Genomic DNA, 26,971 nt, shown 5'->3' with positions numbered 1-26,971 from the left:
TAAATAATACCTATCATAGAGAATCTGGGGGCGGGTGGATTAAAAGAGAGTAAACCATTTACGAACATAGGAGATGTTCGGGAAATGTTAACTTCTTTCCTCATCCCACCTCCCTTTCACTTCATTTACTATCCACACGGCGGTTAAGTTGATCATGTTCTCCTCAATTAGATTGTAAGGATTAGCAAAATCCTTAAGGGCAAGAGCTAAATCTCATTCATCTCTCTGTCTTCTTCTCTTTTTTTTTTTTTTTTAAGATTTTACTTGTTTATTCATGAGAGACACAGAGAGAGAGGCAGAGACACAGGCAGAGAGAGAAGCAGGCTCCCTGCAGGAGCCCAATGTGGGACTTGATCCTGGGACTCCAAGATCACGCCCTGGGCTGAGGGCAGACGCTCAACCGCTGAGCCACCCAGGCACCACCATCTCTCTGTCTTCTAAATGCCTACCAGCATGCCCTACAGGGGCAAAATAAAAATCAAGAACAACAAAATTACAGTTACAGTGGATTATGGCAATCAAGTGTAAATGGTGCCAAGACTAGACTGACAGTCATAAATTTTCATCTAATTTAGTGGTAGAATTGTTACATGGCACTTCTGCAATTTCATTCATGCCAAAGGCAGATCTCAACAAATGACAGTACAAATAAAAACAAATCAGTCTTAGAGAATGTAGGTTAATAAGTAATCTTTGATAATAACCTTAAAGATGGTTTAAATTAAATGTTGCAGTTGGTATTAGAAGAGTCTCTGTGTATTTACCCCCATGTACTTCTATGCAAAGGTTTCCTTTCACATACTCTTTAATATGATTGCAACAGATTTCTTCATACCACTTGTTAAATAACTAAAAATAGATTGATATTTTAGATTTCCCTACCAAGGTTTTTAAAAAAAGTAAAAGCTAATACTGAAGCAAAATTGGTAAGATCAAGATCCAAAATTTGTGATAATTACAGGTAAAATCCATCAAAATCTTTCATTAAAATGGTTTCTTTCTGAATTGCTTTCATTAATATCAAGGCTTCAACATCCTTTCTGAACTTACTGGAATGTTTTGTTTTGTTTTGTTTTCTATCCTGATTTTTACAGCCTTCTTCTACCGCATGCTATCTTCATCAAGGATCAATTCCCATGGTTGGGCTTCATTATTTCTTTTAACCACTGCCCCACTTGCATGTGCTAACAAGTTGGAGGAGCTGCAATGTGCTGGGTAGTAACCTCTAACAATTGGCTCTTCATTAACACTCCCAGCCACATTCCCTTTCCTGAAGAAACTATTTCTACGGTTTTCATAGACTGTGCAACTGTAAATCTAATATGAAAAAGCAATTAGTAAGAGAAGAGTGTGTGCCAAATACTATACCCTTTCAATATTTTCTTGCTTTCAAGTACTTTTTGTACTGTTTTGTTTCTTCCCCATATGGAGAAGTTTATGGTAAGAAATAGAGGCATTCTATTTTATCAGACCAAATCCACCAGAGTAGAAAGTACATAGACACGTTCATAGAGAAGGACAGACCCAAAAGCCAGGGATCAAAAGATCAAGTTTCTAATTTCAGTTCAACCACGTATTTTATACTGTTAGTCAAAACCATAACCTTTCTGAGCTTCAACATCCTCTTTCATATACTAAAGATAATAACACATCCCTATTTCAGCAGCTTGCTTCAGAGATTATAAAATCATAAGATCAAAAATGGCACTGTATAATTATAAAATGTGTGTATGTATAATATATATGAATATATTTCTGAATAATAGTAATGCCATAGCCTATGGGTAGATAAAAAATAATTTTATATCATGTATTAAAGTGCCAATTAGGGATGCCTGGGTGGTTCAGCGGTTGAGCGTCTGCCTTCGGCTCAGGGCTTGATCCCGTGATTTGGGATCGAGTCCCACATAGGGCTCCTTGCAGGGAGCCTGCTTCTCCCTCTGCCTCTGCCTATGTCTCTGCCTCTCTCTGTGTGTGTTTCTCATAAATAAATAATAAAATCTTTAAAAAAATAAAGTCCCAATTAAATTGTTACACCAAATTCTATATACAGTGCGTCCAAGGAATTTTTTTTTTTTTTTTTAAGAAACAGAATCTAACTGGGAAATGTGTTCACAGTCCAGTTAATAATTTTTGGAGCAAGTATCATTCTCTAATCTGATGGGCACTGGGGAGGGCATTTGATGTAATGAGCACTGGGTGGTTTTATTTTTTTAAGATTTTATATATTTATTCTTGAGAGACACAGAGACAGAGGCAGAGGGAGAAGCAGGCTCCCTGAAGAAAGCTGGATGTGGGACTCCATCCCAGGACCCCGGAATCACACCCTGAGCTGAAGGCAGAGGCTCAACCACTGAACCACCCAGGCGTCCCAGCACTGGGTGTTAAGGGCAACTCGTGAATCACTAAACTCTACCCCTGAAACTAATAATATACTATATGTTAAATACATTGAATTTAAATTTTAAAAATTTGGATTTATATTCTTGCAAGCAAATTTTTAATCACAATCATAATATACCTAAACTCTCCCTTTGGGATCAATCAAACTTAGAGTAAAGAAAGTACTGGAGGTTAGTTTTTCATATCTTGTGCTAAGAATTTCTGCATTATAGTTTTCAAATAAGCCTTCACTATGATGAATTTAAAAGTTAAAAAATCCAGAATAACTTCATGATTTTAGATTTTTTTAAGGCTAAAAAGAATAGTACCATTATTTGCAGATTCCCACATCATTACTCACTTCCAACTCACTAAACAAAGTATCAATATACTTTCATTCTCCAAATAAATTAAGACTCCCAATAAATATATACATATATAAACATATTTCCAAATTGTGTTTTAATGTCTATAACTTTTTATATGTGGCAACTTTTGAACACTAAATAAACTGTTTAGCATATGTTTTTTTTCTTTTTGGTTGCTTGCATTCTCTACAAGATTTCCATTAGAACATGATTCTAGTAGACTTTATGTTAACTGCTGTTTCAATTCATAAAAACTGTTTAAAACATGGAATTTGAAATATTTTAACTAGAATTTTGTAGCTAAAATTCTTTTCTAAACTTTGCAAACATTCCACGGAACCTAAATTAGTGCTGAGAAAAAAAATGGATTTAAGTTGCTCAATGTTCTTCAAAAGGTGAAAAAGCACAATGAAACATAAGCTCATCTGAACTACACCCATTTTCAATTTCAACATAGTAAACCTCCTATTTGTTCTTAGGGCAAATTCAAAACCATACATATTGGAATTGGCTATTACTGAAGATAATGTATGCAATCATAAGTAAAGATGCTAAATTGGCAAAAAGAAAACCATGCAAGTAAGCAAACTTTAACACATGTGGGACACACCCTCTCAGTATATAAAGGCTTGTCACTGTCCTTGGTAGCAAGCACTCCCTGAGCTAAACAGCATCACCATGTCTGTTCGATACAGCTCAAGCAAGCAATACTCTTCCTCCCGCAGTGGGGGAGGAGGAGGTGGAGGAGGAGGATCATCCTTCAGAATTTCGAGCAGCAAAGGCTCCATTGGTGGAGGATTTAGCTCAGGGGGGTTCAGTGGTGGCTCCTTTAGTCGCGGGAGCTCTGGTGGAGGCTGCTTTGGGGGATCATCAGGTGGCTATGGAGGATTAGGAGGAGGTTTTGGTGGAGGTAACTTTGGTGGAGGCTATGGAAGCAGTAGCTTTGGTGGGGGCTATGGAGGAGTTAGCTTTGGAGGGGGAAGCTTCGGAGGGGGCAGTTTTGGTGGCGGCGGCTTCAGTGGAGGCAGCTTTGGAGGCTATGGGGGTGGATATGGAGGAGATGGTGGCCTTCTCTCCGGAAATGAAAAAGTAACCATGCAGAATCTGAATGACCGCCTGGCTTCCTACTTGGACAAAGTTCGGGCTCTGGAAGAATCAAACTACGAGCTAGAAGGCAAAATCAAGGAGTGGTATGAAAAGCATGGCAACTCAAGCCAGAGAGCGCCTCGTGACTACAGCAAATACTACCAAACCATCGAAGATCTTAAAAATCAGGTAAGGTTCATTTTTAAAATCCAACTTGAAGCCTATTTTTTATCCATGTAATTCAGAGAGATGAATCTTAACCACAATATAGCTATTCACTGTGTTTGCCTGTGTTACTTTTCTTGCTTCCAAAAAAAATCCAGTCTTATCAAAGGTAAATATTTGTGAGGATATGGTCACTGAAATCTTCAGCATGTGTGTTGTGTATTTTACAGGATGGCAGATTACTGAGAATTTTTTAAGCTCTAATAAGTGTATGAGTCCATAGTTAAAATACCATATCATTTACAAACATAGGAACTTAATCATTAAATGAATCAAAACAAAATATTATTCAGATTGATAACAAAAAAATCTTCATTACCACTTACAAGCAATGTGAATTCTCCAGTATGGAAATGGGATACTGTTTGCTTCTTGAGAATTTGTGAATTGTACCTACTATGTGCCAGTCCAGAGTGTATGCATTTAGAATATATACTTAAAACAACTTAAACCAAAAGGTATGAGTCAGTCAAAAGTTGGCTGAAATACATGGAAATGACCCAGGATAAAAGTGGGCGACACACATGCAGGAACACAGCTATATAACTACAGTTAGTTTTTGGAAAAGGATGAATACAGAAATAGAAAAGTATAGAAATTTCAAGAAAACAAATAACTCAGAATTAGTAGCTGGGTAACCCTGCAATATTTAAGATGAAAATACCCCCAAGATTTTGTAAGAGCACATAAAAATACAGTTTACCTATGCCACCATAAAAGCCATATCTGTATCGGATTTTCTTTGCCTCTCCCTCCAGATCCTCAATCTAACAACTGATAATGCCAATATCCTGCTTCAGATCGACAATGCCAGGCTGGCAGCTGATGACTTCAGATTAAAGTAAGCTAAGTGATCATGGCACAACACTGTCACAGCAAATATAGGAGTTGCTTTTAACAATGACTTCGGATGCCCACATTTACATTTTCTTAACTTCATTCAAAGTTAAACAGTGTTAGAATCATCAGAAAAAATTTCAATTTCAGTATCACCTTTTTGGCAATATTGACAGAAGAAAATGCATTTTAAAGTAGCTGTGCTAAGCTTCTTGGCATTAAACCACTAATATCCCTATGTGAATTAGTATACTAAGAAATGTTGCCATAATGTGAAGTAAACTCTATTATTTGCTTTGTAAAAAGTCTCAGCTTAAGTATACCTCCCATATGTAAGTTATACCCAGTATTTGTACTATGCCTGTTTCAGGTATGAGAACGAGGTAGCCCTGCGCCAGAGTGTGGAGGCTGACATCAACGGCCTGCGCCGGGTGCTGGATGAGCTCACCCTGACCAAGGCTGACCTCGAGATGCAGATCGAGAGCCTGACTGAAGAGCTGGCCTACCTGAAGAAGAATCATGAAGAGGTGATGCAAAAAGTTATACTTCCCCCAGCCAAAAAAAAAAAGGGAGGGTTCATTGTGATCATGGTGTAGTCATTAAACTTTTCTGCTCCTCAAACAGGAAATGAGAGACCTTCAGAATGTGTCCACTGGTGATGTAAATGTAGAAATGAATGCTGCCCCGGGTGTTGATCTGACTGAACTTCTAAATAACATGAGAAACCAATACGAACAACTTGCTGAACAAAACCGAAAAGATGCTGAAGCCTGGTTCAATGAAAAGGTAATTCATCTTCCTTCATATCGAGGCCAATGGATGTTTGGTTATCATTTCAGATTTTTCTCATCTTTTCCTGTTTTTAATACTCTAGAGCAAGGAACTGACTACAGAAATCAACAGTAACATTGAACAAATGTCCAGCCACAAATCTGAGATTACTGAATTGAGACGCACTGTTCAAGGTCTGGAAATCGAACTACAATCCCAACTAGCCCTGGTATGTTAACAACTCTCTTGAAATAACTTCAACTTAACCAAAGTTTCGTGCCTGCATAAGGATATGCAACTCAAGAGAAAAAAGGGGGGGTGGGGGTAAGAATGTAGAAATAAAATTGGAGCTCTTTGTTAACGGGAGAAAGTCAGTGGCACCACTGTACACGGGCTAAAGTTAAAATTTTACCATTAAGCATAAAACGGGGCACCTGGGTGGCTCAGTGGTTAAGCGTCTGCATTTGGGCTCAGGTCCTGGTCCCAGGGTCTTAGGATCAAATTTCGCATTGGGCTCTCCTCCAAGAGCCTGCTTCTCCCTCTGCCTGTGTCTCTGTGTCTCTCATGTGCCAATAAAACCTTTTTCAAAAATACACAAAACACAAATCCTATTCATTTTCTTTAATCTTCTGATGTCTTATTAAATCAGGAAATAACCTTCACTGTATTCAGTCACACAGTGAAGTCACGCAGCCACCCTATATTCTCGGCTCTTTGCAGAAACAATCCCTGGAAGGCTCCTTGGCAGAAACAGAAGGTCGCTACTGCGTGCAGCTCTCACAGATTCAGGCCCAGATCTCCTCTCTGGAGGAACAACTGCAACAGATCCGAGCTGAGACGGAGTGCCAGAATGCCGAGTACCAACAACTCCTGGATATCAAGATCCGATTGGAGAATGAAATTCAAACCTACCGCAGCCTGCTAGAAGGAGAAGGAAGGTGAACTATCAGCTCTCCCAGCTGGTTTTATGCAATGCCCTAAATCTCCAGGCTTTTCCAAAACCCCAAGAAGTGCTGCCAAAGCAGAGCACAGAAAAAAAGGCGTGTGCAACCACAGCTTCAACTGCCCATGAACTGGGATTCCTAGGGTTGTGTGCTTATCAGACCGGCGTTAGCAATGGGTTTTAGAATCTATACTTGGCAGGGTATTTTTCCTTTTCTTTTCTCTTTTTTCCTCTCGAAACACGTTTTGCTTACTTTCAAAGTAACAATAACGTGGAAAGCGACCCACCAGTTCCCAACGTTCAAGCTAACCGAGCATGCCTCTCATTCCTGGTAGTTCCGGCGGCGGCGGCTACGGCGGCGGGCGCGGCGGCGGAAGTTCCGGCGGCGGCTACGGCGGAAGTTCCGGCGGCGGCTACGGCGGAAGTTCCGGCGGCGGCGGCTACGGCGGCGGAAGCTCCGGCGGCGGCGGCCACAGCGGTGGTCACAGTGGTGGTCACAGCGGTAGCTCGGGCGGCGGCTACGGCGGCGGCAGCAGCTCCGGCGGGGGCGGTTACGGCGGGGGCAGTTCCGGAGGCGGCGGCAGCCACGGCGGTAGCTCGGGCGGCGGCTACGGCGGCGGCAGCTCCTCCAGCGGAGGTCACAAGTCTTCGTCTTCCGGGTCGGTTGGCGAGTCCTCTTCTAAGGGACCAAGGTCAGCAGAAACTAGCTGGGGTAATCAGCATTAGTTTTAACTTTCTGTGATGGTTGTGTTGCTTTTTACGCCCTAGTGCTTTTTTAGAAAATCAAAACGTGGGGCGCCTGAGTGACTCAGCGGTTGAGCGTCTGCCTTTGTCTCAGGTCGTGATCCCGGGGTCCTGGGATCGAGTCCCACATCCGGTTCCTCACAGGGAGCCCGCTTCTCCCTCTCCCTCTTTTCTCTGTGTGTTTCATGAATAAATAAATGAAATATTTTTTTAATTAAAATCCCAGAGGGAAGAAAAATAAATAAAGTCCCAGAGAATATTCCCACTTGCTTTTTTTTAGGAAACTATACTTTTGACCGCCATCATGAAGGAAAAAAAAAAGTCATGGTCCAAGATGCTGTCGTTTAAACATTATTCGGATTTTTTTTTTAATGTAGAAAACTAATTTTCTTTTTTTAATGTATTTTTTACTTCTCAGAAATTTTGATTAATTAGTGAGGACCCCCCCACACACACACACACTCACACACAAAACGCCTCGTCTGAATTCTTTTTTCTTTTTTCTCATGATTCATGTACAGATACTAACAAAACCAGAGTAATCAAGACAATTATTGAAGAAGTGACACCTGATGGTAGAGTCCTTTCGTCTATGGTTGAATCAGAAACCAAGAAACACTACTATTAAGCCGCGTCAAGAGGAAAGAGTCTCCCTTCACACAGACCATTATGTACAGATGCATGAACAACAAAATCTCCAAGGAAACACTTCAGTCTTAATGGTCTACGGAAATAGGTTCACTCCTTGAAAATAAGGTGTCTGAAAGGTGTTTTGTGGTTTCTGTATTTCTTCTTTTCACTTTACCAGAAAGTGTTTCTTTCATGGAAAAAAAAAATCTTTTCTATTCTCATTCACTAATGAATTCCAATAAACTTTCTTACTGATGCAAGCTATCCAAGATGGTCAGAATTGTCTTTATTTAATTTAAGTGGTATGTTTAACCTTACAGATGAATGAACTATAGTACTTGAAGGTTGATTTATCTAGAAATTCTGAAGACATAAAAAAAAGGGGGGGGCCACCTGGGTGGCTCAGTGGTGGAGCATCTGCCTTTGGCTCAGGGTGTAAGCCTGGCGTCCTGGGATCGAGTTCCACATCCGGCTCCCCAGGGGGAGCTTGCTTCTTCTGCCTATGTCTCTGTCTCCCATGAGTAAGTTTTTTAAAAACTGAAGACAGAATTATCATTATGATTTCTCTTGAGTAAGTTTTTTAATCTTGTGGGTATGTTGGATCAATGTCAGTAATCTCACCGAGTGAAAAGTCTGAGACCCCAACCTTAACTCTTTATCTTAAAGATGCACAATGTATGGAAAACTCCCAGTGCTCTGGCTTTGAATTATTTCAACCCTGACAATTCTAAAATATCTCAAATAAGACCCCAAAGATCGAGTTATTGGAAATTTCACACTTCTTGATTACTTGGCTTCTCCCATTTGCATACCCTCATTTTCTTCCCCTTCATTTCTGCCCAATTGCTATATACTGTAAGAGATACCATCCACCATTTACCAAGCCAGTAAAATCATATCACCCCAACAAAATTATTTGGTGTCTATCATCAGACAGACAGAAACACTGATCAAGACATGATGATACCAATTGTACCAAAGAGCCAACTCTAGGTCCCAGCTTTCACCGAACTTTCTCTGTCTTGAGACAAATGCTAAAGACCTGGTATTTGTAGGGTCAACCCAATCATATCCTTCAGTCACTCAGAAACCAACTGATATTACTTAGTACTCTGCTAGTATATAGAATAGATGGGTTTATTAAGAGCTGGATTTATTCTTTGTACCTAAGATTACCTTGTGTTCCCTGGTGAGTTCCCAGATGACCCATGTCTACCAAATAGCCTTCTTCTGCACTCATACTGATTTGAGCTTGTTTTCCCCAAGACCTGAGCTCTGGTCCCCAGGTCGTTTACTTGGGACTCATGGTGGGTATACCCTACCCTCTGTACTCCAAACTAATGACCAGAGTCATATTTCAAAATGAATGGACTTCCCTATAGTCAGAGCTCCATGACCTACCCAACACCAAATACCACCATAGTTCAGAAATTCTACTTTAGTTGGCATATCTATTTGCCAGACCCCCTTCTTCAGAGCCAGTCTCCTAAGCTGTTGAAGTCCCAACATGCCACACTGTAAAACCCTAAAACATGTTGCTGGGTAAGAACTCTGAGCTGCCACTGTGTATATAATGACTGCTGTTCAGAAACACTACCTTTTAAAGTCCCTAACAAAGTTAGCCAAGTCCTAGGATTTAGAGTATTATTAAAATCTGAAACAGCCATTCTTACTCTGAAGAAATAAGTGTTTTTATATTCAGTGTCACAAAAAGATAAATACGTTTCTATGAGATCATTGTGTTTGTTATTAGGCTTTGTCTCTTGTACCCATTCCCATCACCACCACCACCTAACCCTCCACCCCAAACCAGGATCTCAGCTGGTCAGAGTACTTCATCTAGTTGGGTGGTGACCCAAACCTTCTTTCCTGAAAGTTCTAAATTGTAGTTCTGTCTTCTTACCTTTTCAGTCTTCCAATACCTTCTTAAACAATTACTTACGTTACATTTTCTCTGATAAAGTAATCATCTCTGATAAAGAACTACTTTTTGAATGTTAACTCATTGTGAAAATTCTTTCACTGTATAGATAAGCCATGCTGTACACTTTAAATAGTGGTATATATCAATTATATCTCAAAACAAAAAAAATTTAAATAGAACTTTCTGAACTGGACAAACTGCACTTTAATAAAGACTGTCTAAACAAAGTTTGATTTTAACAAGGACATTGGTATTTATAGTTCACAAAAATTATTAACTGTACAGATCACTATTGTTAGTTATTACATGGGTTTATCATGTAGCTATTTAAGCAAGACGGTGTCCAGTGAAACCAGCAGAGCCAATTCTGGCACTCATGTGGAATCCTACTAAACATCCAAAGCTTGTCTCTAGAAGGATTTGCATTGTGCTGCTTAAAGCTTTGCATCAGGGGTCTGACATCTGTGACGGCTCAATTTTGCTAGGGCATGGCGAAATAACTTAGTTACGGCCAGTTTCCCCTTAGTTATAGGGGAAATAGCTTGAGTAAGGTAACTAAGGTCCACCCAGTATCCAATCTACATTGCATCAGGAGAGTGAGAATTAGGGAAAAAGATCATCTGTGACTTAAAGCATGCATTTCAAAGTCAGTGGTTCCTTGTCTTCATATTCTGACACTGGCATTTACAAATCATGTAGTTTGGACAAATTACTTCAACCCTTCTGAGTCCCAGTTTTCTTATATATATAATAGAGATAATAACTACTTCATTGAGATTATTGTGGGGATGACTTAATGCCTATAACACCCTTAAAGAATGCCCTCCATGGAGTAGACACTGAAGAAACTATTCTATTTTGCACAGAGAGGAAAACCATCAACAAAATGAAAGGGCAACCTACTGAATGGAAAAGATCTTTGCAAATGATCTATCTAATGGGGGTTAATGTCCAAAATATATAAAGAACTTACACAACTCAAAACACAAAACACACACATGCAAAAACAAAATCCAGCTAAATCTGGGAGAACACATGAGCGGACAGTTCTCCAAAGAAGACATACAAATGGCCAACAGACACATGAGACGATGCTCGACATCACTAATTATCAGGGAAATGCACATCAAAACCATAATGAGATATTACTTTATACCTGTCAGAACAGCTAGAATGAAAAAGAAATAACCAGTTGGCAAGGGGTGGTGAACATTTGTGCGCCGTTTGCAGGAATGTAAATTGGTACAATCACTGTGGAAAACAGTATAGGTTTCCTCAAAAAATAAAAAATAGGAATATAATATGATCCAGTAATTCCACTACTGGAATATTACTCAGTCGTAAAATTAAGGATAAGATATCTTGCCATTTGCAACAGCATTGATGGACCTAGAGGGTATTATGCTAAGTGAAATAAGTCAGACAGAAATACAAGTACCATATGATCTCACTTAAATGAGGAATCCAAAAACAAAACAAACGGCAGAAACAGACTCATAAATACAAAGAACAAACTGATGGTTGCCAGAGGGGAGTGTGGCAAGGAGATGTACACTGAGTGAAGGGGAATAGAAGATACAGGTTTCTAGTTATGGAATGAATAAGTCACAGGGATGAAAGGTACAGCCTAAGGAATATAGTCAATGCTATTGATATAGTGGCTTTGCATGGTGACAGATGGTAGCTACACTTGTAAGCACAGTGTAAGTATTGAGTTATCAAATTGTGATGTTGTACACCTGAAACTAACGTAATATTATGTGACAACTATACTTCAATTAAAAACTAAAAACATTTTGAAAAATATTTTCAAAATATTTTTTAAAAACTGAAAAAAACAATCCTGAAATTTGGTATCTACTATAAGTTTTTAATTCTGTTCCTTTAATGTATCTGCTTTTATTCCTTAGTTATATTTTTAAAGGGTATATAAACAGCCTTTATAATGTGTGCTCCTGGTCATGTATTAAATAAGCCCAAATAAATAAAGGTTTTATAAAGAAAATAAAACCACACACACACCAAACAGTATTCTGTTCATCGTCAGAGAAGTATGTTTATTGGCTATATAATCTAGTTTCTCCAAAGATGGATATGAGCATCACAATAAATTGTCAGAGCAAGTGATCATTAACATAGTCTGCCATGGGGTAGAGATCAAGGTGAGATTGCTGTCCTGGAGCTGCAAAACAAAATTCCAGACAGTAAGAATAGTGGCAAGAGTGTGTCACAGAGAATTAGGACTAATGTAGTCCTGTGAACCTGAGGTCCAATAAAACAGCAAAAGGTTTGTAAAGGTAAGTGGGAAGGACCAGATGACTGTCCCAAAGGTTTGAGATAGTTGACCATCCCTAAAAGCTATAGCTGTGGTCACCCGGATCATGAGGCAAATGACCCACGCTGCATCTTTGAGTGACAAAGAGAAGTTATCACAATAAAAATAAATGCAGTCTGGAGACCAGGTATGAAGCATATTTTTTTAAAAGGATACTTTTTGAACTAGGTTGTCCTACAGAAAGCCATGCCAAAGGATGAAGGACTCTTTGAGTTGTCACATTGCTTTTCAGTGTCTCTTAATAAAAAAACATCATCTCACACCTCAACACTGAATAAGAGATCCTTGCAGCCTAGTGCCAGTTAGAAAGGGAATTACTGTGAATTAGTACAAATATTGGACATTACCTGGGGGAAGAATTTGAGTAATGCTCTGAAAATACTTTTGTCCTTTGGGATTTTAGCAAAGAAAAAAATCACATACTTAAGCTTCTAATTAACCTTTCCTACTCAGAATAAGTTATCTCAAAAGAAATGCTTGAAAAGCATGAATAAATAGGTTCACAGGCTAGCTGAGCCATAACAAAGCTAATGACCTTTTTGGAAGAGAACTCTCATTCAAGTTTTGACCTATAGAGCCTCTGGAAGGTTTTCTAAAGTAAGAAATGTGAAGGGAAGACAAGAAAACAAAATGGCACCAAAATGCACTTCAGTAGATTGAAAATAGTTGTAAAGATAAAAGCAAGTGGGAGATGGCTAATAAATACATAAAAAGATTATGCTCAACATCACTAATCATTAGGGAAATGCAAATGAAAACTACCATGAGATACTACCTCACACCCATTAAGAAACTACCATCAATAGTAATAATAATAATAATAATAATAATAATAATAATAACAGAAAACAGCAAGTTTTGGCAAGATTGTGGAGAAACTTGAATCTTTGTGCCCTCTTGGTGGAAATGTAAAATGGTATGGATGCTGCAGAAGTCAATATGATGACTTCTCAGAAAATTTTTTTAAAAGTACCGTATAAGGGGCACCTGGGCAGCTCAGTGGTTGAGCATCTGCCTTGGGCTCACATCATGATTCCAGGGTCCTGGGATGGAGTCCCGCATCGGACTCCCTGCAGGGAGCCTGCTTCTCCCTCTGCCTATGCCTTTGCCTCTCTCTCTGTCTCTCATGAATGAATAAATAAAAACTTAAAAAAAAAAAAAGTACCATATGATTTTGCAGTTTCACTTCTGGGTCTAAAGCCAAAAGAATTGATATTAAGGTCTTGAAAAGATATTTGTGTGTGCCACATTCACAGCAGCATTATCCACAGTAAGGGCTTGGAAAGCATTTATTTTCTTCCCCTCTGTATGCCCTGCTACTCATATAGTGCCTTATGCATAGTATGTGCTCATTAAATACTTCTTGAATGAACAAAAAATGAATGACTGACACCTGATAGGCAGCATAACTGTAGTCAAAAGTTTCATTTGGCTATTAACTAGATATTCTGGAAAGAATTTTGTAAGAAATATGTTTTATGTTTTTCATTAAAGAGATTTTGGCATCATTTGAGTTACTTTTCCATCTGACTTTAAGATAACTGTACTTAACAGAAGGACCACCACACTGAATCCCAAGGTCTATTCTGGCCTGATTCACCCTGCTTCATGTTGTATGTCCCTAAACAGTCCTTGTCCTCTGTTTTCTCATCGTTAAATCAGAAGGAAATCTCTCTTACTAATTCCCAGATGTTTTGTAAGGTTCAAATAAGATAATGTACAAAAAATCTCTTTGGAAGCTGTAAAGCACCATATAAACATAAGGAAAGCTTGTCTTTATACTCTTCGTACTCTGAACTTTGAGAAGATAAATATTGAGGTTGCTTCTTACCAAGGGTTTAATAATTTCCAGCTGAAGGCTCAAAGGACGCAAGCTGAAGTGTGATTCAGCGCCAAGCAACATCCATTTGCAGGTGAGCGCTGCCCCCTGGTGGAAATAAAAGGTCAGGGACAATTGCTGTGAAAGGTGTGGGATCACCAGGGGTGATGCTAATGAGGGAAGCAAGTTATTTCAACTTAAGCTTTAAAAAAAAAAAAAAAAGCTTCTTTCCCTTTTGTGTCACAAAATGTTCTTTGGAAATTTTTTTTACTCTGAAGGATGCATACACATTACACCAAAAATTTGTTTAACTATTATTTACAGCTAATAATCAGACACTGAAGAGATTTATAATTCTTCGTTTTAATATCCTAATTTTTTAATATTTCAATTTCAATAATTCAGCAACTTAAGAGAATAATTTCACAATTTAATATAACATGTTAAGACTATTGAGGGAATTATATAAAGTAGGTATTTGTATGGGCGTAAATCATTTAGAGAAATTATTTGTATCTTAAAATAGACTCATGATGCCAGACTCTCAGTGCTATCTAGAACATATGCCAAATCTTCCTCTGGCATGTTCCTGGTGACTCTGAACAAATCGTTTAACATTTACAGCTCTCAGCTTGCCCCATCCGACAAAGGGGCTAAATTAGATAATGTCTAAGACCTTCTGCTGCTTTAAAAAATCCTACAATTTTGCCCAGAAAGTGCATTTAAAGGCCATGCCGATGACAGCCACAGTGCTAGCTGACCAGGCTTCAGACTGCTTGTACCAGCACAGTTCCAGGAGACACCCTGACTGTCCTCGAGGCAAAACAGTTTTATGCCTGTCTTCACCACAGAATCTAGAACCATAGAACCAGTCAAGCCCAACCAAATCCCTCCTATCCCTCCTTTTCCTGTCCTCTTCACCTGCTTCACCCCCACCTTCCTGGCAACTGCCTCAAGAGGAGGCTTCTCAGGTCAATTCCTGCTCACTTCTCCTGCCCTCTCAGCTAGACTGCCTCTCCCCTTCCCACACACATACCCAGTCAAACTCTTTGACAGAGAAGGCTAAACACGATCCAGCTTCTGCCTGACATTTCTTTTTTTGTTTTCCAACCATACATTTCTTAGAGACTGTACCCATATCTTTTCCATCTCTGAGTAATTTACCATCATGTCTTCATTTTTTAATTTAGCTTTGAACACCAGATATAGTAGCCATACATGTTAAATAAAGGAATCAGTTTATATCTACATTATTGTTCAAGGTAATAAATAGATGTTATAATCATAGTAAAACCAGAGAAGTTACCAGGATCATATTTTTTAAATGACACATTTATTTTTTGCTATGACAGGATAAAATATGTTTCTTTACATATTTATGGTTATTTTTTATGGTTACAATTAATGGTTCTCTTTTTTTAAGATTTTATTTATTTATTTATTTATTTATTTATTTATTTATTTGAGAGGGAGAAAGCATGAACAGGGGAGGGACAGAGGGAGAGAGAGAAGCAGACTCCTCACTGAGCAGGGAGCCTGACAGGTGGCTCAATCTCAGGACCCTGGGATCATGACCTGAGCTGAAGGCAGACACTTAATCGACTGAGCCACCCAGGTGCCCTTAATGGTTCTTTATATACCACCCTGGTAATTAAGACCCTACTGTAGCTAGTTGGTGGTACCCTATCACAATCAAACTTTTAACTTTATATCTGGTGCCAGGTAATGATGGTATATTCCTAGGGTCTAGATGAAAGTAAAGGATTACTCACCCAAAATTAGAAGTTAAAATAATGAACTTAATATAGACTGAACCCTGTTATATTTAAGATAACAAATATCCTGAAGCAATAGCTAAGGATGTTAGACATCAGATTACAAAAAAAAAAATCTAATTATACATAATTTCATGCTAATCTGGATGATGCCATTTTTCTTCTGGCATGCATAACTTAAATAGAAACACCCAATAATTGTGTATAAAAGCTCAAAGAAACCATCAGCACACAATATTCTGTTCACCTTTGAAGTTACAACTATCTTGTTACAGACAAGGTGAACGTTTCTCTTTCTGTCATGTCTCTCCGATTTTCTAGTGGGTCCAGACATATTTGCTTATGGTCTGGAACTGGATCTGCCAGGCCATCCAGTGGAGGCTCAGGCTTTGCAGGCAGCAATGCATGTGGCAGCTCCTTTGCTGGAAGTGGATTTTCCTGTGCCTTGGGAGGGGGCCTGGGCAGTATTCCTGGGGGGAACCATGCTGGTGGTGTCTTCGGAAGCGCTGCTTGTTCTGGATTTGCTGGAAGTGAAGGGGGACTTCTGTCTGGGAATGAGAAGGTGACCATGCAGAATCTTAATGACCGCTTGGCATCCTACCTGGATAACGTGCGAGCTCTGGAAGAGGCAAATGCTGAACTAGAGAGGAAAATCAAGGGTTGGTATGATAAGTATGGACCAGGATCTTGCCGTGGACTTGATTATGACTATAGCAGATACCATCTAATAATTGAAGATCTTAAGAATAAGGTGAGGAATCACAAATCTGAAAATATTCAAAGTATTTAAAGCTAAGAATTACCTAGCAAAAAGACATAGAACATGAACAGGAAATGCTTCATAACTGTTATCTGTCATTTATATTCATATTTATTTATTATTTATTTTCATAAATAATTCTTCCTATTAGTCAAAAATAAGCACTTTGATGCATGAATTTCAAGTAGCTTAAATGTTACTAGTTTTGAAATATATTCATTGATAAGAAAGTGTTGCATTCTAAAAGTTACATGAGTAGATAAGAGATAATCACATTTGTAATTTTTAGAAATTAAAATTCTAAATATTTTGGTTGTCACTTGAGGAAATGAGATATTTTAAAGATTTTATGTATTTATTCATGAGACACACAGAGACATAGGCAGAGGGAGAAACAGCCTTCCCCCACCCCCACCCCCTCACCCCCACCCCTGTGGGGAGCTCCATGCAGGACTCGATCCCAGAACCCCAGGATCATGACCTGAGCCAAAGGCAGACAATCACTGAGCCACCCAGGTGCCCCAGGAAATAAGATATTTAAGCAAAAGTTCATTGTGTCACATTTTTTATTTCCTGAGATAACAAATTATAAGAGCAGGCTTATTTGTTGTGTCCTCCCTTTTGATTTCTTCTAGATTATCTCTTCCACTACTGCTAATGCTAATGTAATTCTACATATTGACAATGCCAGACTGGCTGCTGATGATTTCCGGCTAAAGTAAGTGATAGAAAACAAACACTCTCTAGAAAAAGTTTCCTGTCTGTTTAATATGTTAAGTAAAATTTCAATTTCATCCCGAGTAAAATAAACTATAAAAGATTAAGGAAAGTAATGCATGTTATAATACAACAACACCCTATGACACAAAGCATGTTATTACAATCAGCTATACTCACAGTTTATACATGTTTATTACATTCTTGGGACAAAACACCACTGTATATGAATAGCGCCAAGCACTATTCCAGGCATAGCTCGTAAATATGCATCAAGCAAGGAAAAATAGTAACGAAAATAAAATTCTAAAATGGCATATTTTTATTTAATCAGGATCTGCTATCAGAATTTGTATCATTAAATAACTGCCAATTTCCTTGCATCGAACTTGATAAAAGGAGTGGAGGAAGGCTTTCACTGTATGCTTTTATGACATTTTGAGTCCCAATTCAATTTCCAATGTGCCGCTGAAAGCAATCAAAGTTTTATTTTATTCTACCTCTTGAAGTAATCTAACTTGTGCTGAAATTCATTGAATGCTCCCCAAGGTACGAGAATGAGCTTGCCCTTCACCAAAACACAGAGGCTGACATCAACGGGCTGCGGAGAGTCCTGGACGAATTGACACTCTGCAGGACTGACCAGGAGCTGCAGTATGAATCCCTGAGTGAAGAGATGAGGTATCTCAAGAAGAACCATGAAGAGGTAGGAGAAACTGTACTTCTAGTCAAATCATGATTCTGTACATTTTAAATACTTTGGGGGGACATTAAATTACAACAGTATTGTTTAAATTATTATAATAGGCTTTTTACTATATGTATTTTTACTATATATGTCATTCATATAATATTAGTTATTATATTAATTATAACTATTAAAATAGTATGCCCATTGTAATAATTTAAACCATGCCAAGGCATATAAAGAATTTCATTTCTCCCACTCTCTAACCTTCTAATCCCATCTCCCAAGGTTATAAATATTAACCATTTGATCTGTACCCTTCCATTTGTTTAGGCTGATATAATATTTTATCATTTTGAAAATGGTGCATTGCTTTTGCATTCATACACCCATCTCTGTTTGCACCAGATTATTTCTTTCATTCATAAATGTCTATCCTGAGGTCAACCTTCTCACAGAAGACCTCTCTGACTATGAATGTCATTGTTTTCTCCACTTAATGAGTCTGGCTTTACTTGAGTGTTGAACTCGCCCAATAATATATTATTATCATTATTATTATTATTATTATTATTATTTATTTTCATCAATAATTATTCCTATTAGTCAAAAATAGGCACTTTGATGCATGAATTTCAAGTATCTTAAATGTTACTGGTTTTGAAATATATTCGTAAATTGTATGTATGTATGTATAGGGTGTATCATTATTTGATACATTATACCAAGCAGCTTCAAACTCCTTTAAAAAAAATGATTATCCCCCAAATAGTCTCCAAAACAATAGATGATTAAGAAGGCACACGATGAGACGAGCACTAGGTGTTATACTATGTTGGCAAATTGAATTTAAAGAAAATTAAAAACAAAAAACAGTAGATGAAAATGTTTCAGAAATCACCCGATGACAGGTTCAAAAAGCCTAAAACCCCAACCCTACTGGCCCCCAAGGAGGTAATTATGGTGGAGGGAAAGGTCAGGAAGCATGAAAAAAGAGGGAGAGGGAAGAGTCACAGGGCAGAGGGCTGGGAAGGCAGGCCGCTGGGCTCCCAGCAGGAGCATGGAAGAGCAGGTGCATGCACTGACCCTACACCCATCGCGTCCTGCACACACTTCCCTGCAGGAAATGAAGGCGCTGCAGTGCGCGGCGGGAGGGAACGTGAACGTGGAGATGAACGCGGCGCCCGGGGTGGACCTCACCGTCCTGCTGAACAACATGCGGGCCGAGTACGAAGCCCTGGCTGAGCAGAACCGCAGGGACGCCGAGGCCTGGTTCAACGAGAAGGTGAGGCCGCCGCCCAGTCCCACGCAGGCCCGCCGGGCAGGTGCAAGCCTGCTCACCCCTCTGCACCCCACCTTCCAGAGCGCCACCCTGCAGCAGCAGATCTCTGACCACGCGGGCGCCGCCACCACGGCCAGGAACGAGTTGACCGACATGAAGCGCACCCTGCAGACCCTGGAGATCGAGCTGCAGTCCGTCCTGGCAACGGTAGGCAGGCGAGAGCGCGGGTCAGCCTGGATTTTGTGACTTGAGCTGAAACCCTCCTCTTCTTCTCTGTTAGAGCTTTCCCTACAAATCCTTAGAGCAGCAGAGAGCAAGGAAGATAGACTCTAAAACACTCAGAAAGAGAGAGAGACTGTCTGTGTTTCTTCCTCCCTGAGATCCCTGAGGATTTCCTGACTGGCCCCTGCTCAGTGCCCCTTTCACAAAAATAGCTCACGTCTTCACACAGCCCCTTCCTCGGCCCCACAAAGCAAGCAGCAGCACTATTACCCCACCTGAAAATTAAGTGTCAGGCCAAGGTCAAGGTGTCCACACAAGGCAGACCTTAGGAGCCTCCCCAGCATCTCCTCATATTGATGCAGGCCGATGAAAGCCACATGGTGCTTTCCATAAGGTAGAGAAGAGGGTACATATCTGAAACCCTATGAGCACTGTCAGCCTCTTCATCCCTGCTCATCTCACAGAGCTGGGCATTCAGCCACCTTGGCACCTACTGCCAATTATTTCAGAGGTTACCATGGAGACAATCCAGGACTAAAACTGGCTTTCCTTCTGGGGTGTGAGCTAGCAGCACCCAAAAAGCTTGATTTTGAGAATTAACGCATATACATGGCCCAAGGGTTCCCATTGTCATAGGGGGTTTCATGCTCCCCAAGGACATGAGATTGTAACCCAAAGAGAAGCACCACTATTATACAAATAAGTGCAGTGAGCAGAAAGGGTAAAGATGACCCAAAACTACAGGAAGACCATTTTGATTTAACCACTCTAAAAAGGTAGAGTGCTCTCTTACCAGATAATGTTTAGATTGGAGACTTGTTTTAACCACGGACTGTCAACTGAACCAGGGTGTGCCCCTCTTGTCCTGACCTTGGTCTCCTCTGCAGGAACCCGACCCTCTCCCTGTCACTTGAGGCCCCTGGAGCCCTGCTCTCTGCCCCGTTCCCTTTGTCCCTGAGACTAGAACCCAGAGGACCTGTGCCTGCTGCTGTATCACTGAGCACAAACTGAGTACAAACCTGCCCTCTCATTTCTGAGATACATTGAAGCAAATAAGCTCCTGAGTTCACAGATCAAAATGTAAGCCCTTTCACATAGGAGGTAATGTTAGAAAGTAGTTAATTCTCTGCAGCCAGGAATACCATAGTTGGGGCTCAGGAAATAATCTACACAAAAAGCCCATGTTAGACAACATAACAGAATTATAGAATAATGATGGTGTAGAACCTAACTTCCATACTTGAGATTCATCATAGATGGATTCTAGGCAAGATCTCTATAGTTTAGTACACAAATCACATGTAAGTTGGGAATTGTCTAAATATATAAACTTTCCCTATGCTTCCCGTAGTATGCAAACTTGTAAGTTTATCCTGTTCTCTTTCCTTATCTACAAGCTAACCTTTACAGTGAAAGGCTGTAGATAGAGATAGGGATACTGTGATCTCTGATTAAGAAGAGTAGTAGCAAACTTAAAAAGGAATACCAGATCTGGGTGGCCCAGTGGGTTAAACATCTGAATCTTGATTTCGGCTCAGGTCATGACTTCAGGATTGTGAGATCGAGCTCTGCTGGGTAGGGAGCCTGCTTAAGATTCTTTCTCTCCCTCCCCCTCTTTCACCATCTCTAAAAAAAAAAAAAAAGAAAGAAAGAAAGAAATACCACATGAGGACACATCATCAGGGAAATTAACGTTTCGAACAGCCGAGCACACACTTCACTGACATCTTTGCCTCCTCCCCATTACCATTCTGTCCACCTTCCACTCCTTTGCTCTGGAGAGGCCAGCACCACCCATGTAATGCACCAGTTGGCCCATTTAGTAAATCAGTGGTTCTTAGCCCCATCCAACCCCATGTCTGCCTGTTATGATGAATATTTTATAACTCCCTCTTTGTCCTAGAATGAAGTCAACAAATGATATACTTAGCAATACAAAAAAAAATGATTTAAAAAACCCCACTATACTGCCATAAAATCATAAAAAAAAATGATTTAAAAAACCCCACTATACTGCCATTGCACTATACTGCAATGAAAAGGAAAACTATAAGTATTTTTAAATAAAATCTAATAAATAAATAAATAAAATCTATTTAACTTGTAAACACTTAGGCCCAAATACCCCAGAACATGTAATGACAGAAACAGAAGCTTACCCTTCCCTTGACAAATAGTTTTATTTTAAATGATGTAATATCAGGAGTGGCTCCATGCAAGAAGAACAGGAAAATGAGAGTGCGAATGGGGGTGGACACTCAGAAAATAACTAATATCAGGAGAAGAAATAACCACCCAGATGTACTTATCTATGGTAAGGGGAGAAGATAATTACTTTGATTGGAGTAGACATCACACGACCAGACAGATGACAGGCTGTCCAAGTGGAAAGGAGGAGGTGTAATATTCGTAAGAGTAGTGTGGAAATAATGACCTGTACTGTGCTATGAATATATCTCTTGTGTCGAAAGCCCACCCCCATTAAGACATTCATTCTTTCTCAAGTACTCTATAAAAGGCCTTTGAATAACAACAGCAAATCCGGAACAAATCAGAAAAGGAAACAGCAGCACACAAGGCCTTGGAGCAGTGGTGGGGTAGGTCTCTAGAGACAGTGGCAGAAAATGATCAAAAAACCAAAACCAACCCCAAAGTAAATATGTAATGTCAATATATAAAATTTCCAATATGATTTCTTATGGCACTATCCCCTCCACCAAAAGAGTTTTTCTCTGCATGATAGGAAATATTACCTAAATATCACAAAAGTCCATCGAAACAGTCAAAAGTCTCATGGGAAAGGGCCATTTATGCCATATCAGGTCATCCAGCATGCCGCCCCTCCACCCCGTAAATGCCTGTGACTTCCCCTTCCTCTGCACCTCCCATGTTGTTGTGATGATCCCCCACAGATTTCCAAAACTCACCTAGAAAGCAGTGCTGCTGTTTGCTGAGAAGTGCTGGTCTGCATAGTCCTCCATGTGGCTTCATCCTTGCTGTGACATCTCTTGTCCTCAGAAACACTCCCTGGAGTGCTCCCTGACTGAGACCGAAGGCAACTACTGCACACAGCTCACCCAGATCCAGGCTCAGATCGGGGCCCTGGAGGAGCAGCTGCACCAGGTCAGAACTGAGACCGAGGGCCAGAAGCTGGAGTATGAGCAGCTGCTTGACATCAAGGTCCACCTGGAAAAGGAAATTGAGACCTATTGCCACCTGATTGATGGAGATGGGAAGTAAGTAACACCATTTGAAAATCCGATATTTTGGGATGCCTGGGTGGCTCAGTGGTTGAACAACTGCCTTTTAGCTTGGGTTGTGATCCCAGGGTCCTGGGGTGGAGATCTGCATCAGGCTCCCTACAGGGAGCCTGCTTCTCCCTCTGCCTAAGTCTCTGCCTCTCTATCTATGTCTCTCATGAATAAATAAAACAGATCATTAAAAAACTGAAAATCCAGTATTTTATCAGATAGGTTTTTACTTATTTTAAACCACAACCATGGGCTGTCCATGTTCCATGCCTCCAATCCTTTTCTTCTTCATTCCATCTGCAGTCATCCCTTCCATATTTTGTACATCACAGCCCCTTCTTCATCTGCTTTGGATGACCCCAGTCATCCCTGCAGAAGACCCTATTCATTATCCATGTTAATCATTCTAGGTTTTGAGATTACTCCCCACCAGGCTTTACCCATCTTTCACTCCCTTCCAAATATCATTGCTGCCCTCAAATAAACATAGTCTGTGCAACCCCCAGGATCTATATGTTAAAAAAATAAAAGGTAGGGATGCCTGGCTGGCTCAGTTGGAGGAGTATGCAATGTTTGATCCTGGGGTTGTGAGTTCAAGTCCCACATGGGTGTAGAGATTACTTAAATTAATAAGGGAGTCAGAGCAAGATGGCAGAAGAGTAGGGTCCCCAAGTCACCTGTCCGCACCAACTTATCTAGATAACTTTCAAATCATCCTGAAAACCTACGAATTCGGCCTGAGATTTAAAGAGAGAACAGCTGGAATGCTACAGTGAGAAGAGTTCGCACTACTTAAATAAATAAAAAACTTAAAAAAAAAAAAAAGGAGTAAGTGCACCTGGGTGGCTTAGGAGGTTAAGCCTCCAACTCTTGATTTTGGCTCAGGTCATAATCTCAAGGTTGTGAAATCCAGCCCTGTGTTTGGCTCTCCACTGGGCAAGGAGTCTGCTTAAGATGCTGTCTCTCCTTCTGCCCCTCTCCCACTTCTCTCCCTCTCTTAAAAAAAAAAAAAAGCATAACTTTCATTAAAAAAGTATATATTTATAAATGTATATATAGACCATGTACGTATATCAATATGCATATATACTCTCCTTAGGTTTAAATTCTTGGGTTAGGGCAGCCCCGGTGGCACAGCGGTTTAGCGCCACCTGCAGCCCAGGGTGTGATCCTGGAGACGAGTCCGGCATCGGGCTCCCTGCATGGAGCCTGCTTCTCCCCCTGCCTATGTCTATGCATCTCTCTCTGTGTCTCTCATGAATAAATAAATAAAATCTGTAAAAATAAATAAATAAATAAATAAATAAATAAATAAATAAATAAATAAATAAATAAATTCTTGGGTTAAAGAAAATCAAATGGAAATAAAGTTGTTTTATGTCCTCTATTTAGAAGACATTTCATTACTTTCACCTCCTACAAATGTTTAATATTTTCCTTTATAGAAAACTAATATCTGTTCTTGGCATACAAAGTTCACTTGAGGGCAGCCCGGGTGGCTCAGCGGTTTAGCGCCGCCTTCAGCCCACGGCCTGATCCTGGGATCGAGACCCACAGGGGCTCCCTGCATGGAGCCTGCTTCTCCCTCTGCCTGCGTCTCTGCCTCTCTCTCTCTCTCTCTCTCTGTGTCTCTCATGAATAAATAAATAAAATATTCAAAAAAAAAAAAACAAAGTTCACTTGAGTTCATGTTCATCATTTGACTCAATGAATATTTAAGTGATAAACTATTGTCACTATTAAATGATATTGAAGAATATAGATATATAGATACAGATATAGATATTTTAAAGAATAAACTGGGATTTTTTTGCAGCTCATGCTCCAAATCAAAGGGCTTTGGATCAGGAGGCTCAGGGAATTCATCCAAAGGTAATAAAATCTAGTTCTATTTCTACTGCAAGTACTTTCATGTTAATGGTAATCATATAGTGTGGCAACATTTGTATTTAAATAATTTTAATTAAAGTACTCGGAAGTTAAAGTATTACTTTAAGTGGATAAAATTATACTAAACTATTATTGTAAATCTACACATACTCTCTCATCAAAGTGTACATAATATGTTATATCACAGCTAGCACTGGAATTCTTCCCCATGTAATCTTTTAGCTGGAATATGTGTATTCACAGGTGTTTTATTTCTAGAGTTATCCAAAACCACACTGGTAAAGACAGTGGTTGAAGAGATAGATCAACGTGGTAAAGTTCTATCATCAAGAGTTCACTCCATTGAAGAAAAGACATCTAAAGTGACCAGTGGCAAAACAGAGCAAAAGGTTCCTTTCTAGCAGCCATAGAGAAGAGAACAGTCTGGGAAAGGATCCTGCACAACTACATTATTCTAAATATCAAGGAAATTTTTTTTTAAAACCAACTTTCTGCCCTTAATAATAAGTTACTTAGCAAAAATACTTTTTTTCTTAGCTAATTTTTACAGGGTTTTGGATGTCTGTTTTCAAATAAATAAAAAAAGTGGATGTGCACTCCTTTCCATTCACTCATAACCAATAAACAATTATTTGAGTTTTTTTTCCTACATCACAATCATGGGTATACATTTATGGAATCTATTTTCATTGCCTTTCACTCTGGTTTTAAATAATAGTGAATATCATGTGGCACTTAAATATTATTATTCACTAGGCATAATCTTTAAATATCTCACCCTTTTGCATGGACAAATAACTAGGAAAAAAAATTAGAAATTCTCCTGTGATTGAAAAGTTCCATCACTAGATGGCGCCTCCTGGTATCTTACCAATGAGCCTATCAAACTTCCTGGGGATCTGGATACTTACCAGGGTACTTGTTCCCCTATAAACAAGATTAACTCTGGGAAGATCCACAGCATTGAGCCTCCTGTGAATGATTTTTTTCCTAGAGCAAACTTTCTGTCGAGCTCCAGATAGCATCTAGCTCAGACTTTGCAGGTCATAAGGTCTCTTTTTTCAACTACTTGGCTAAACCATTGTAGCAGAAAACAGCCATAGACAATCAGTAAATGAATGAACATGACTGTGTTCCAATAAAACTATTTATGGATACTGCAACTCAAATTGCAACTAAGTTTGACATATTATGATATATTATTCTTCTTTTGATTTTTTCCTAACCATTTAAAAATGTAAAAACCATTCTTAGCTCATGAGCTACACAAGAACAGGTGGCAGACCACATTCAACCCACCAACACCTGGTCTAGAACTTAAAATCTCATGAGGGTGATGAACGTTATGGTTATTGCGTCTTTCTATGTTTCCAGATCAAAATGTATGGTAAGGAATCCTAACAAATGTTAAATTCCCTAAAAGGAAAGCAGCTCTCCTATTTCTGTTATGTGGCCTGATTCTAATGAGAAGCTCCAATAAAGGCAGGACTGCTATCCAAAACACAACAGCTTGGGAGTTCAAAGAAGTGACAAAGGATGGGATGTTTACAAAATCTTGAGCCAAAAGGGATCAAATGAAGTTAATACCAGAAATTCATGGGCAAATAATCTCCCAAGTATAGAGTGTACAGGGCTAGCTGCATAATTTGCAGGACTAAGTGCAGGATGAAAATTTGGAGTCCCTTGTTCAAAAATCGGGGGGGGGGGGGGAGTATCATTAAAGGCACTAATATATGATGTTTTCCCTATCTTCTGCAGTCATACAGTCTACTTGTCATGTTTTTTTAAATTTGTCATTTAATATCATTCTAAGTAAATAAAAATTAAAATTTTAAGTTATTGGCATAAATTTTTCCATTCATTTTTATGTTGAGAAATACCCATTTTAAATTCACACACACAAAAAAAAGAACATTTAACTGGAGCACCTGGGTGGCTCAGTTGGTTAAGCATCTGCCTTCAGCTCAGGTCATGGTCCCAGGGTCCTGGGATCCAGCCCCATGTTGGGCTCTTTGCCCAATAGGGAGTCTGCTTCTCCCTCTCCTTCTGTTGTTCCCCCTGCTTTGCAGGCTCGCTCGCTCTCTCTCTCTCAAATAAATAAATAAAATACTTTTTTAATAAAGAGAACATTTAACTTGTTTACAGAATCACTAAAATAACACAATTCATATTTTATAGCTGATACATGTGAAGGGAAGGAAAATTCTTCTTCAACTCTACAAAGTCTTCCATCTCCACTAAGAATTAATTTACAGGAGTCAGATTAACAGAAGAAAAGAAACTAAGTCGTTTATGTGTGCACAGAGACCCACTATTGAATTT

At 39.4% G+C, this 26,971-nt stretch overlaps 2 protein-coding genes and 1 long non-coding RNA gene across 6 annotated transcripts in view; 2 read left to right on the top strand and 1 right to left on the bottom strand.

Annotated features, from left to right (window-relative positions):
- Positions 1-7,456, bottom strand: part of LOC140606715 (uncharacterized) — a 51,306-nt gene extending 43,850 nt beyond the window's left edge. The window contains exon 1 of one of the 2 annotated variants that reach the window (XR_012009008.1): positions 6,082-7,456. This is a non-coding gene — a long non-coding RNA (uncharacterized lncRNA). The remainder of the gene's footprint in view (positions 1-6,081) is intronic. The other variant, XR_012009009.1, reaches the window with a different exon arrangement.
- On the top strand, positions 3,382-8,250 carry KRT10 (keratin 10). 3 transcript variants are annotated; one of them, XM_072780492.1, is made up of 8 exons: positions 3,382-4,025; positions 4,820-4,902; positions 5,269-5,425; positions 5,523-5,684; positions 5,773-5,898; positions 6,390-6,607; positions 7,038-7,324; positions 7,878-8,250. In XM_072780492.1, the coding sequence occupies exons 1-8, from the start codon at positions 3,429-3,431 to the stop codon at positions 7,982-7,984; spliced, it is 1,737 nt and encodes a 578-aa protein (XP_072636593.1). In that variant the 5' UTR covers positions 3,382-3,428; the 3' UTR covers positions 7,985-8,250. The 3 variants fall into 3 exon arrangements, with proteins under 3 accessions (XP_072636593.1, XP_072636594.1, XP_072636592.1); XM_072780493.1 differs by having other exon boundaries at positions 6,948-7,304; XM_072780491.1 differs by having other exon boundaries at positions 6,948-7,324.
- Positions 8,251-16,140: 7,890 nt separating this feature from the next.
- On the top strand, positions 16,141-26,329 carry KRT28 (keratin 28). Its single transcript, XM_072782205.1, has 8 exons — positions 16,141-16,590; positions 17,235-17,317; positions 17,866-18,022; positions 19,128-19,289; positions 19,368-19,493; positions 22,527-22,744; positions 24,576-24,631; positions 24,908-26,329. Exons 1-8 carry the CDS (start codon positions 16,141-16,143, stop codon positions 25,048-25,050), a joined length of 1,395 nt encoding a protein of 464 aa, XP_072638306.1. The 3' UTR covers positions 25,051-26,329.
- Positions 26,330-26,971: the final 642 nt, after the last annotated feature.

This window comes from Canis lupus, chromosome 16 (assembly GCF_048164855.1).
Source record: "Canis lupus baileyi chromosome 16, mCanLup2.hap1, whole genome shotgun sequence".
Lineage (NCBI taxonomy): Eukaryota > Metazoa > Chordata > Mammalia > Carnivora > Canidae > Canis > Canis lupus.
The sequence above is the reverse complement of the archived record's forward strand: the minus strand, read 5'-3'. Positions and strand labels throughout refer to the sequence as shown.